Source organism: Porites lutea, chromosome 4 (genome assembly GCF_958299795.1).
Source record: "Porites lutea chromosome 4, jaPorLute2.1, whole genome shotgun sequence".
In the NCBI taxonomy this organism is placed as follows: Eukaryota; Metazoa; Cnidaria; class Anthozoa; order Scleractinia; family Poritidae; genus Porites; species Porites lutea.
In genome coordinates this window covers 23548618-23561176 of record NC_133204.1, presented here as the reverse complement: position 1 = coordinate 23561176, position 12559 = coordinate 23548618, and the positions used below count along the sequence as shown (strand labels likewise).

The 12559-nt window shown below is 39.7% G+C and overlaps 1 protein-coding gene across 1 annotated transcript in view; it reads left to right on the top strand.

Annotated features, from left to right (window-relative positions):
* The window catches only part of LOC140933002 (protein transport protein Sec31A-like), a 108130-nt gene that overhangs the window by 21214 nt on the left and 74357 nt on the right, over positions 1 to 12559 (top strand). Inside the window, exon 4 of the mRNA XM_073382509.1 lies at positions 10253 to 10419. Coding sequence (XP_073238610.1) covers positions 10253 to 10419 — 167 coding nt within the window. The remainder of the gene's footprint in view (positions 1 to 10252; positions 10420 to 12559) is intronic.

Below are 12559 nucleotides of genomic sequence, written 5' to 3'. Positions count from 1 at the left end.
AAGGGAGAGCCTCAGAAGGTTCAGTTTTCTTCTCGTTTAGTTCTTAAAACCTTTTTTTCACTAGCACATAAGCATAAGCATAAGCGTAAGCACAATCATAAGCACAAGGTCGTGGACCAATCATAGGTCACGATGACCCAGACCTCATGCGAACATATCAAAAGCAATATGGCGGACGCTTCGTCCGCCATCTTGTCTATCATCGGGTTGAGGGGAGCTGGTATCGAGAATGAGTCAAATATGCCATTCTGCGCGTGCGTATCTCCTTATGCTTATACTTTATGTGCTAGTGAAAACGTGGCTAAATTTTTAGTAAATTGAGTTGAAGTGTAGTCTGCTACACAGCCGTTTTTAGTGTCGTCACGCAATGCAACGCTCCTCCACACACGTCGCGTGACGACACTAAAAACGGCTGTGTAGCAGACTAGTTGAAGTGAGGACCTTTCAACTTTGAGTTACATTTTAATTAAAGCACTTTCAATGATAGGAGTAAATAATCAAAACCGCGTGCTGATTGCAGGCTTCAAGTTAAATATATTGCTTGAAGTTTTCCCAGTAGCTGCACTTTATTTATTAAGTGATGATAAACAAGGCCATAAAATGAAGCTTTTATCTGGCTGATTGGTTTCGTTACGGAGCTTTAGCATTTAGCAAAGTTAAAAAATTAGGCAAGCAATGCGCCTAACGAATCGATAACAAGGAAAACGTTACTTTGCATGGGCATTATGAAGCACACTGTTCGGCCGGATTTCTTTCCGGCGTCGCGGCACGACTAAGACGTAAAATTCCTGATGGGAAGTTTTGATTGAATTCATTTAAAATAGTGGCGATTTCGCAGAAGTCACATCGTAATTGCACGACACCCATTCGCATAGAAGCGAAAATAATTTCTTCAAGAGACCAAACTTTAGCTCTTTACACAGAAATCTCATTTTGGTTTCATAGTTTAAATGATGCCTATAGAAAATATACAGGAATTTAGATCAGATGGTGCTTGGAACGTTTCTTTTTGCGTACCTTTGATGCTGGCTTACAAAGTGGCCAAAGTGGCCGGAACCACTGGCCGGACCAGGGGCCTTAAAACGGAGCGATCATTTTTTATGATGCAGTATTTTCGTCAAAGCTCAGAAGCTCTCCGTTTGTCACAAGTTAGTAAAATGTTACGGCAACTTACAGGACAAATTTCAGCTCACTACTCTTCTTCTAAGATACGAAATACTCATTTACGTCTTTTTCGTCCTGACCAAGGACCACATACTGAACACTGTATATGCCGGAAGTGTATATAGGTAAGAAAATAATCCTACATAAGTCCACTGTCCAAAAAAAAAATCACACACGTACAGTGGGCTTAGTCCTGGACAAAACTACTTGAGAAAATGTTTTCATTAATGCGCACTACCTAACGCAACAAAACTATTTCCAAATCAGCGGCTTTTCGTAAAGAAAACCCCCTCCCCCAGTTCAAAGTTGCTTCCTACAAATGCTTGGGGATACGGCTTTCTTTTGAAGACCCAACAACACTGTTTCCAGGGAGAGGGGGGTGGAGGGAAGAATCGGTCGGCTACGAAGTTTAGAAAAAATGCCCCCCAAGTATGCAATTTTCTCAACAGTTTTGTCCAAGATTGTATATAAGGTGATTCGCGTTTTTTAGCAAGAATATTAACGTGGACTAAACGGAAACCTACTATTAAAAAGCACTTTACAGAAGCTGTTTTGAGCACAAAGTTTCCCGGCAAACCATCTTCTCATGGAAACCTACGACCTCGGATACTTTTTTTGCTGCACCCTCTAAAAACAGTAAGATTTTGCAGTAGCCGTAGAACGCGTGCTCATTGTTACATGTTTTCGTGTTGTTGAAACCTGGAAGTCTTGGAAAGTGTGGAAAGTGATTTATAGCTTTCAGAAGAGTCAGAACAAGACTTGGATGACGGTTTTCTTAGGAGAAAAGAAGTTCGTAGTGTCTATTTAGTGATGTATAGTGAAGCCAGTATGGAAACGTATCCCGTCACGTGGAAAATGCTTCTCAGATCTTAAAATTGGCTAAACTATGAGGGATACAGAAACCTCTTTTGCTACAAGTCGGTTAACTTTTTATGATAATTCCATGGATAGAATAATGTGACGATTAACAAAGCACTGAAACGGTTAACACCATTTCGTTTTTAATAGTAAATGATCTTCTGATTCTTATGAATCGTCCTTTTTAATCGTTGTTAACCTTTGCTAATCTTGGTAGCACCTTAAAATTGTCCCGTTAATCTTTCCGAATCTTAGATATTGTGGAGAGAAAGAGATTAGAAGACAACTGTGGCAATTTTTACTATCTCTTGCTTTACAAATGATGAATTTGTCTTATAATTTCTTCCAGTCATATGTAGCTATAAATAGCCCGAGGGCAAAAAATGCACTCTTACAGGTCACACGATAGTACATCTTGTCACGTTGCCGCGCGTGACATTTCTAGATTTCATAGTGTGATTTTTTGGCACTGGACATCGCTACAATGTCAAAAGTAAGCTTTCTAATTTGGAAAGTAAAAATACAAGTTTTGTTAATATTTAATCCTCTCTCCATTTGATGCTGTTATTAATGGCAAGCGCTTGTTCATTGACTTCGATTGTTTTATCTATTTCGGCGATGGGAAAATTGTTCAAATTATGGGTCATGCGCACTGAAAATTCAGCAAAAGTTTCATGTGTTATTTGTTGGTCGAATCGTAGTAGGTGAAATTCCCGTTTTCTGGCTAATCTCCTTGACGGGGACGTCCTTCTCGTCCACCAAAAACGTAATGTATGCCTGCTCTTTTGCACTCAAAGCGCGCGTAAAAACTCTGCATGGAAAATGAAATTCACAAGCGTTCACGATTCGCTACTTGAATCAAGAAAGACATACTTGTTGATTTCCTTGTCATCAACTCCTTTGTTGTCACTTATTTTCCATTATTAGAGAGTTTTAGATCCGAGTTTGCCGCGAACCTCTAACCTCGGTTTGCGGTTCGACGTTTAAATATAATTCGATTTAGATTGGCGGTGGATTAGATTAGGGCCGCCATTTTGAATAAGCAGCCATGAATGGCACTTGTTTTCAAGATCCAATAGGATTTAGCATTTCGCCCGAATTTGTGCCTCTGTTATAATAGATAAAGACTTGCTCCACAAGATTTTTGTATCATAACGTGGGATAAAACAAGAATTATACGCTAAAAGCTTTTAGGTAAATGACATACGTGAAAACCTACCTCCTCACGTTGAAAACGCAGGTCGTAAACCTCAAACGTGACGCGAAAGACTTGTCACGTGACCTCCAGCGGTTAGAGGTTCGCGGTAAACTCGAATCTAAAACTCTCTATTATTCTTTCAAAATATTTTGCCGATTCTGATTGGCTAAAAGCACACGTTTAATTCACCATAACCAGTTACTGATGACCAAATTTGGAAGAATTTTGTGTTTAACGAGGAAATGACGTCAAAAATGCAGCGTTTTCGCAGGTTTAAGGCACCGTTAACCGAGAAGACCTGGGGACGAGGTTGAGTTGTTTTGGTTGTGAACTTGAAAAATGGCGGACATTTCACTCGTTTCAAGAGTAAGAACTAGGCGAAACAATAGCTAAAAACATGGCAAGAACAGCAAGAAGACAACTTGAAGGGTGACATATGCTATTTGGAGAATATTTGCGGAGCTGGACAAACCTAAACGTGCACTATCGAAGATGAAATTAACGTTGATGGATCGATGGAGGTAAGCATGTTTTAGCCACGTTTTTAAACTAGGAATTATTTTGAATGAATAATAAAACAATTATTGAATTCGGCTTTCGTATCATATGAAGAATTATGGAGGTCTCGGAGGGTGTTATCCGCCTCGGCCTACGGCCTCGACGGATAACACCCTCCTCTGTTACGCCGCAAAATGTGGCAATTGACGCAGAATGTAACATTAACGCGAAATGTAATAACGTTTGACGCGAAAAGTAACATTAACCCGAAATGTCACAACTTTTGACGCAAAATGTAACAACTTTTTAATAACGCGAAATGTAACAACTTTTTGACGCAAAATGAAACAATATTTTTAACGCGAAATGTAACAAGCAAAATGTTACAGCCTTGAAATAACTGAGAGACTTGGACATGAGCCTCGAAGATAAAGTGTAAATTGTCTGGTGGTAACAAAAACAGTTTGTTTACAAAGTTTTCTTATAATGTCAAATAAACTTACAAAACGTTTTTCGATAATAGTAACTAAATCCTGAAACAGTCGAACGAATTGTCGTTTAGTATATCTATCAGTACATATGTGTGACGCTGAAAAGAAAGTTGGCGTTAGAACATCCAGGACGTATTAGATGGGTTAGGATGGTACATTTTTAGCATACTCCTTCTAGCGAGTTGAGCCCGTATGAAATCGAAGCGAGTATCGATTACTGATCATTCTTTTCACACTTTCATCGAGTGAAGACGCTTTCTGTTTTTATCCGACGCTGTCTGTTTTTACCCACCTCCCCCCCTTTTCCCTAAAAGGAAAGTGTAGCGGAGCAGTCATCCGTCTGCGGGGGATAATCAACAGCGTTAAATGGGCGTTAGCATGGTTAATTTTTTAAGGCAGTAGGACTGGGTTGGTATGAAATTTCTCACATTTACTGGAAGTCCGGTAAGAAATGAGAAATTTCATATCTATCTTATTGACTACGTTTAAAATTTTCTTTGAAAGTTGCTGATTGGTGCTTGTTTCCTACGGTGTTATTGTTCACATTTCTAGTCATATTCTTTTCGAATAGCTTGGGATATTTTCCATTCGTTATTTTTAATAAATTAGCGTTGTTGTTATTGTCCATACTGCTATTCCAAGGTTATACATGACTTGTAACTTTATCACCTGTTTTACGACCTTTTGTAAGTTTATTTGACATTGTAAGAAAACTTTATGAATAAACTGTTTTTGTAACCACCAGACAATTTACACTTTATCTACAAGGCTCATGTCCAAGTCTCTCAGTTATTTCAAGGCTGTAACATTTTGCTTGTTACAATTCGCGTTAAAAATATTGCTTGATTTTGCGTCAAAAAGTTGTTACATTCCGCGTTAAAAAGTTGTTACATTTTGCGTCAAAAGTTGTTACATTTCGCGTTAATGTTACATTTTGCATCAATTGTTACATTTTGCGGCGTAACACTCCTCGATCTCCATAATTCTTCATAAGATACTCACCCTCATTCATTAATTGTTAATTAATTATCTACTTTTCTGTGAAATGTACTAAATATATAAAGAACAGATTTATGTGCCCCCGTTAAATGCTCAAAATCGGCTTTCCAGTGAAATACAATCCTGGACAAAACTACTTGAGAATTTGTTTTCATTAATGCGCACTACCTAACGCAACAAAACTTTTTCCATATGAACGGCTTTGCGCAAAGAAAACCCCCTCCCCCAGTTCAAAGTTGCTTCGTACAAACGCTTAGGGATCCGGCTTTCTTTTGAAGACCCAACGTGACAATAATAGTCCCATTGTTTTCTAACCCTAAAAGAATGGTCTGCAGTCAGTCTGCATTCTGCATTTTGTGCTGTCCATTTGCGACATCGTGTCTTTCTCAATGTTGGGGCAGCACAGTTAATTCGACGCATCTTAACATCAACGTTCACTTTCCTATTAAACAGCCTGCGTCGCGTGACGAAACGAGACAAGGAAAACTTCTGGGCAACAAAGTAAAAAGGAAAATCTGCCGCCAAGCGTTTCCACTACACGTAATGAGCGCCAGCTACTATATTTAAGCGTAACAAAATGTCTTGTGAAAATTGGCTTGAAAACGAAAGAAAGCTGAAATGGACAAGAACGCTCTTAAAGCGGAAGTGAGTCTCGCTTGCTTGGAGATTAGATCGAGAAAAGAGGAGGCGATTAATTCTACACGAAACAGGATTTACTCGCTAAAGGTTTTTACTTCCTACTTTATCGACGTCGATACTTTTTATTTGTTTCTGAATTGATTTAGTACGCTTGTTAGTGACGACCGTTAATACTTCTGCCGCAGGCTGTACGCGTGTATAAATACACAAAAATTCAAGGGCCTCGATTCCAGAGAAATTACATCATCGCCTGAGACCAAAAAAGTAATTTACATGGCACGCCATTTCAATCATCGCCGAAAGTAAATCGCATGCTTATCACAAGACCCATTTGCATACAATGAAACTTTACAACACCCGATCTTCGCAGTTTTGCCAATTTAAGATTCTTAATTTTTTTCGACCACTCAGTAGTGTTCACCATAATAATCAACGCTTTCAAGCGATAGAATTCGTGGACCGACACGTTGCGGAAAAGCACTAAATTTAATCTTTCCTAAGCTTTCTTCGCAAAACATGCGTGGCTTCGATCACGCAACGATTCTTAGCCCCAGTTTTCACGGTCTCCGCAAGGAACGCCTGGCACAATGACCCCCTTTTGTGTCCTAAATACGACGAAAAACGCGTTGTAGATTATGTGATTCAGAGATGGGTTTACAAAAACAACAGTCGTTAAGACGTCTAGGGTTGGATCATGCAGCACTCGGAGGTCCTTATATAATCATTCTGCAACAGACGCAACTTTTGACAAACGCGACCAAGGTTCCAGTGACCTCGTGATGCATTTTCGTCAATGAGAAGTACCAGAGCATTCAATCGTGAAAGAAATACTCAGAAATGGAACAGCCCCCCCCAAAAAAGACTATTGATACAAGGATGTGATTGAGGAGATCTTGTGCAATTAAGCTTCGTGAAGCACAATGTTTTGCAACGATGTGTCAGTTAACTTTTAAATAAACCTCGATACAGCCGACAAAATCAAACAAACAGGCACTACATGTTTAGAGAAACGAATTCAATGAATTCATACTACAGTAATGTTTGACTAACCATTGCGATACTTTATTGCGTTGAGGTTGCATTTTTATTCATGTCTTTCAAGCCAACACCCTTAACTTTGAAGAAAAGGTTTGTTCTTGAGAAAAAACACTCAACAACTGCAGCTAACTTTAATTGGCAAAATCAATATTGTCAAGACATTAGGTTTGTCGAAACTCATATATTGCAGTTCCTTACTGGCCGTATCTAAATCCCTCATAAACAGGATTAATAAGATTATTTTCAGCTTCATTTGTGAGGGCAAGCCTCCCAAAATTAAGAAAAAGACTATCATCGGTGAAAAACACTGCGGGGGCCTAAAAATGATTGACTTTGAAATCATGGAGCGGTCGCTAAAGATTGCTTGGATAAAGCGTATCGCTGAATCAAGTAATGCATCGTGGAAAATAATCCCAAATCAAGCTCTTAACCAATACGGAGGTCTAGGGTTCCTCATCGAATGCGACTACGATCCTAAGCTACTCAACTTAGAGAACCTCCCGGAGTTTAACCACGCCATTTTAAATTACTGGCATGACTTCAGGAGACTAACCTGTGACAAGCAAATTTCCATAAAAAAACAAATAATTTGGAACAACCGTAACATATGTATTGATGGAAAACCGATTTATATTAAACCCTGGTGTATAACTGGAATTCGTTGCATCGAAGACCTTTTAAATGTTAACCTTAAATTTCTTACGTTATCAGAAATGAAAGGGAAACATAACTTTGAATTTCCTTTTACCACTTATTACGGCCTTTTAAGAGCCATACCAACTGAATGGAAAAGTGCACTACGAGTCAAAGCAGTCGTGCGTGATGAATCTGAAAACTGCGAAATATCCTTGAAGCTTTTTGCCACAAAAGAAGCCTATTCTACCATACTTGACAAAAGCTTCTCAGCACCCACTGCTGAAGGCAGAATTTTAGATCATGGGTTCACCAAAAAGGAAATTCCTTACATCTACATGCTCCCGTTCAAAATCTTGAAGGATCCAAAACTGATCATGTTCCAAGTCAAAATTATTCACAATATTTTACCTACCCATTCTAGCCTCTTCCGTGCGCGCATAACTGATACTGATGTTTGTCCCTTATGTAACCTTGAAAGTCAATCTCTAAAACATATGTTAATTACTTGTAGTGTATCCTCTTCGTTTTGGACTTGTTTTTCTAACTGGTGGCACGAAAAATTTAATCAAAAACTGACTTTATCTGAAAGCACTATTTTATATGGTTGGCACAAAGACTCAAATAACTGGGAAGTGCTTAATTACTGTCTGATTGTCGCCAAATATAATGTTTTTGCTACAAGCGTACGCAACGGCGTCCTGGACTTTGACAGTTTTCTACTGCGTCTCAATAACAAAATTGATATTCTTCGCGCCATAGCTTTTAGATCTAACCGCTTATCGCAATTTAAAAAAACATGGGCCAAACTTCTTTAGATATGTGAATGCTAGTGTCAATTCCATAATACTTGTTCCTTCAAGCTACACTTTACTGCTGTACTGTTTCACTTATTAGCTTTGCGTCTTTTTCCTTTTAATTTAGTTTCTTTCCTTTACAAATTTAGTTTTTTTTCTGTATACATATATGTAGAAATTGTTTTGAATAGTTAAAAGAACACGTATTTGTAATTAATTTTTTTTTTGTAAATAAATAAATACTAAAAAAAAACTTATAACACTTTTAGAATCAAGTCGTCGGAGGTAAAGACTGTTTCATTAAGTAGAATCGCACGTGACAACCTCGTGAATAATGATGATGCAACCATGTACAGCAGTTATGAAAATTGCAACATTTCTTAGCTATTCGGTATTCGACGAGCTTCGTTATCTTAAGAAACCATGATGAAACCTTGAAACCTTCGAGTCTTTCCTCTAAGCAACGTTTGGTGAGTTGATATTCATAGTACTTTTATAACAATTTGTTAATTTGCACCACATGTCCGAAGAAAAGACAAAGAAAGGTGAATCACGCGCAGCGTTCGCGTTTTCATAAACTTCGCACAAAAAATGTTACACGAAGCATTCAAAATTGCTCATGCACGTTAAACGTGCATATGTTTCATACTTGTTATTAAGGATACAGTCGTACGTCTCCAAAACGGCTACCTTGGGGACAGAAGAAAGAGGTCATTGTGTAGAGGTGACCGTTATGGGGAGCATGGGGTGTAATATGACAATTTTTTTTAAGGAGTACAACATGTTTACTGTGCTAAGTTCATGCCTGCTGTCTCCTATAATGGTAATAATCCAATGTTAAATAATATATAGAGATAAAATACGCAAAAAGCTTAAATTAGGTTCTAAATAAAAAAGTTAACGTGACAAAAGGAGAAAGGTTCGCAGCATTAGTCGCTGAAAAAACTGGCTGTGGTCGAGAGGTTATTATGGCAGTTGGGGACACGTTTTAGTGGCCGTTGCCGTTGTGGAGAATTCGCTGTTTTAGAGAGGTTTAGATAACCGTCAGTGTGTGGACCGTCCGCCGGGACAAAATTAAGTGGCCGTTGTAGAGAGGTCGCCGTTGTGGAGAGGTGGCTGTCAGTGGAGGTTCCACTGTACTTGAACGACGTTTTTACGAAAAAAAAGGGGGGGGGAAGTGATTTTGTAACTTATGTAGTTGTTGTAATGAATAAAACGATTTTAGCATCGTTTGTTTTCCCATGAACGAGCCAAGGAGTTTTCCTTGGAGCGAATGACACGTAATATAAAAGCAGCTGCACATGCATAAGTAGGGGCAGCTAGTCGGGACGATAAAATGTTCGTGGTGAAAGTTTACTATAAGATTGAGAAGAGACCCTGGGCACTTACTCTTACCGAACCAGTTCCAGAAGCGTTTGAATTGCCTGCTTCTGATTTTTTTCTGGCCAGTTAGCGAGGAGGAGCAGCTGGGTGACTCTGGTGTTTTCTTACGTGACGTAGTTTTCCTTATCGATCGCCATTGTTGGGTAGCGCGTTCAACGGGGATAGTTTTTCGAGGAAAGTTTCAGAACAAAATGTCAACGAGGCCGGAAAAATTACAAGCTTAAGCACGGCAACAAGAAATAAACACTCTTCGATGAATTTTTACGGCGGATCTGTCGATGGTATCGTAAATTTTTATTGCTGATATGCGACGCACGACTTTCACTTTCCACACCTTTGCTTACATTGTCTAGTATACAACGCTAAGCTTACATTTTAGATCTCCATGTTCTTTGCACAACTTCTGAAACTTTTCCGGCTTCGTTAACATTTTGTTCCGAAAATACTGTGTGGCTAAGCCACTTCAATATGTTTTAGTGATTTTTTGATTTTATGTGGATTCACCTTGAGGAATTTTTTTGTAATTACCTCAGCTTTTCTATCATTTACTTTAGGTTTCACAAACTGATTTGGGGATCACATGGAGTGGATTCTTCTAGTTCCTCATCTGGCCTTTTGATTGGGGGAAGCGACAATGGTATCATCAGCATCTATGATGCAAAAAAGATAATATCTGGGGATGTTGATGATTCGATCGTGTTTCAGTCTTCAAAGCACACAGGTACAGTGCACCTGTAATTTAAGAAGTAATCTTTTGGAAAAATGACTTACATGCGTGTGATTCTTGATTTCATGTCAAATTCTTTTCCTGTTTCATCAGCAATCTCTGAAAGGGTAATATGGCAGTGTATTTATTTGTTTAGCTTCGCCTAACTAGAATTCAATATTTATTCATAATACATAAAATTATTAGGCAGGGAGACCACTACAGCCTAACCAATTACAGTGGATCCCCCGATAATAAAAGAAAATTGTTAAAAAAAATTAATAACTAAAGCTACTGATATGTTAACAAGAAAAATCAAAAGGAAACAAAACAGAAGTTCAAATTGCTATAAGAAGCACGTCGGTGGGCACAGGAGAGTCCTCGCTATGTTGCACTTGGGACAGATTGTTCTCCAGGTTCTGATGTCGTCAACGTCGTACAGGTCCAGCGCTTAAATAGCGAACGCTTAAATGAGACTAGAGAGATGTGACTTGTGCGTAACTCAGCGGGCAGAACATTCCATGTGCGGCACGCACCGTATGGAAAATGAGCGTTGACAAGTAACAGTTCTACTTCGCTTTTGGGATATAAGTGATAGCATTGCTGCTCGATGATCTGGTAGATCTCGTTGATTGTTTAGTTGCAGGCAGAGCTTCACTATCTATGAAAGCTAAGTTATTGACAGCTGTATAGAAAAAGACTATATCCAAAACTTCATGCCAGCATGAGATAGGTAACAGATTTGTTAGTTGGAGGCGGGTCTTTTAGGTTACATCTCAACGGAGGGGAAGCTTCAAAACTAGTTTTGTAGCACGGCGCTGCACGTTTTCTTTTCGCTTTAGTAAGCCAATGGACTCTGGCGACCATACTTGGGTTGCGTAGCCGAGATGGCACCGGACGATAGAAACATAAAGTGTACGACTCGTTTGGGTGCTTTGGATGTACCCAGAAGTTCGGCGCACAAAGACGAGGAGTTTGTTGGCTTTCGCACACTGTTAGTCACTTGTTTGTCCGAGTTAAGATTGCTTGACACCCACACACCAAGGTCTTTCTTTGTATCGCAAGATTCCAAAGGCGTTTTGTTGATAATATAGGTGGGCTGTGCAAATGATTTTTTGCTGGTGAAACACTGGTTTTTACACTTGGACTGATCAGATATGAGCGCAGATGATTCGGACCAACTGACAAGATCATTAAGGTCAGATTGCAAGGCATTACAGTCTGTGATGGCATCGATGCTCTTGAAAATCTTGGTGCCATCGGCGTAATAGGCAACCCTCGATGTCTTAACAGTATTTGGTAGATCATCCACAAGCAACAGAAACAATATCGGCCCTAGTAAGGACCCTTGTGGTACCCCGGATGTAACCGGCAATTCTCGGGAAGTAGCCCCGAGAACTGTAACCTGTTGCTTGCGTCACTGTAAGTATGAGCGGAACCAGTCGTGAAGTTTGCCAGTAATGCCGTATTGGTGCAATCTTCCAGGTAACTTGGTGTGATCCACTTTGTCGAATGCCTTACTCATGTCAAGATTTGTGATGTCTATTTGTTTACCGGGGTCGAGTTGACCGCCAATGTAATGTAAGACACTGGTAAGCCGAGTCAAACAATATGTACCGGCTAAAAAGCCATGCTGTTCGCGACTGATTAGGTGGGATATGTGATGCCGTAGACCCGCCAGAACGCAGCGCTCGAGAACTTTGGAGATGACAGGGAGAAGGGAAATAGGGCGATAATTCGCCACAGTTTCTCTTTCCTTTCTTGAAAATAGGTACAATATTCGCGAGTTTCCAGTCTCCGGGAAAAATGCCGAGCCGCAAGGATTTGTTGAATAACATGGTCAGGGACGGTGCGATCTGGTCAGCGGTTACCTTCAGCAGGCGCACTGGAATTCCATCTGATCCAGTTGCTTTGTTTATATCAAGCTGTTTGAGAGATGTCACAACCATTTCCACCGGGATCTCTAGCTCATTTAATGTGGGGTGTGAGGGGGTGAAAGGTGCTGACAAAGTGCGAACCTCTGAGGGGGCAGTGAAGACGACACAAAGTAAGAGTTAAACAGCTCGGCGATCTGTTGAGGCGTTGATGCTTGAGGGCCCTGCTGATTGTCATCGCCCGAGCTCATCGTCTCAAGGAAGGTCTGCGTTTTATTATT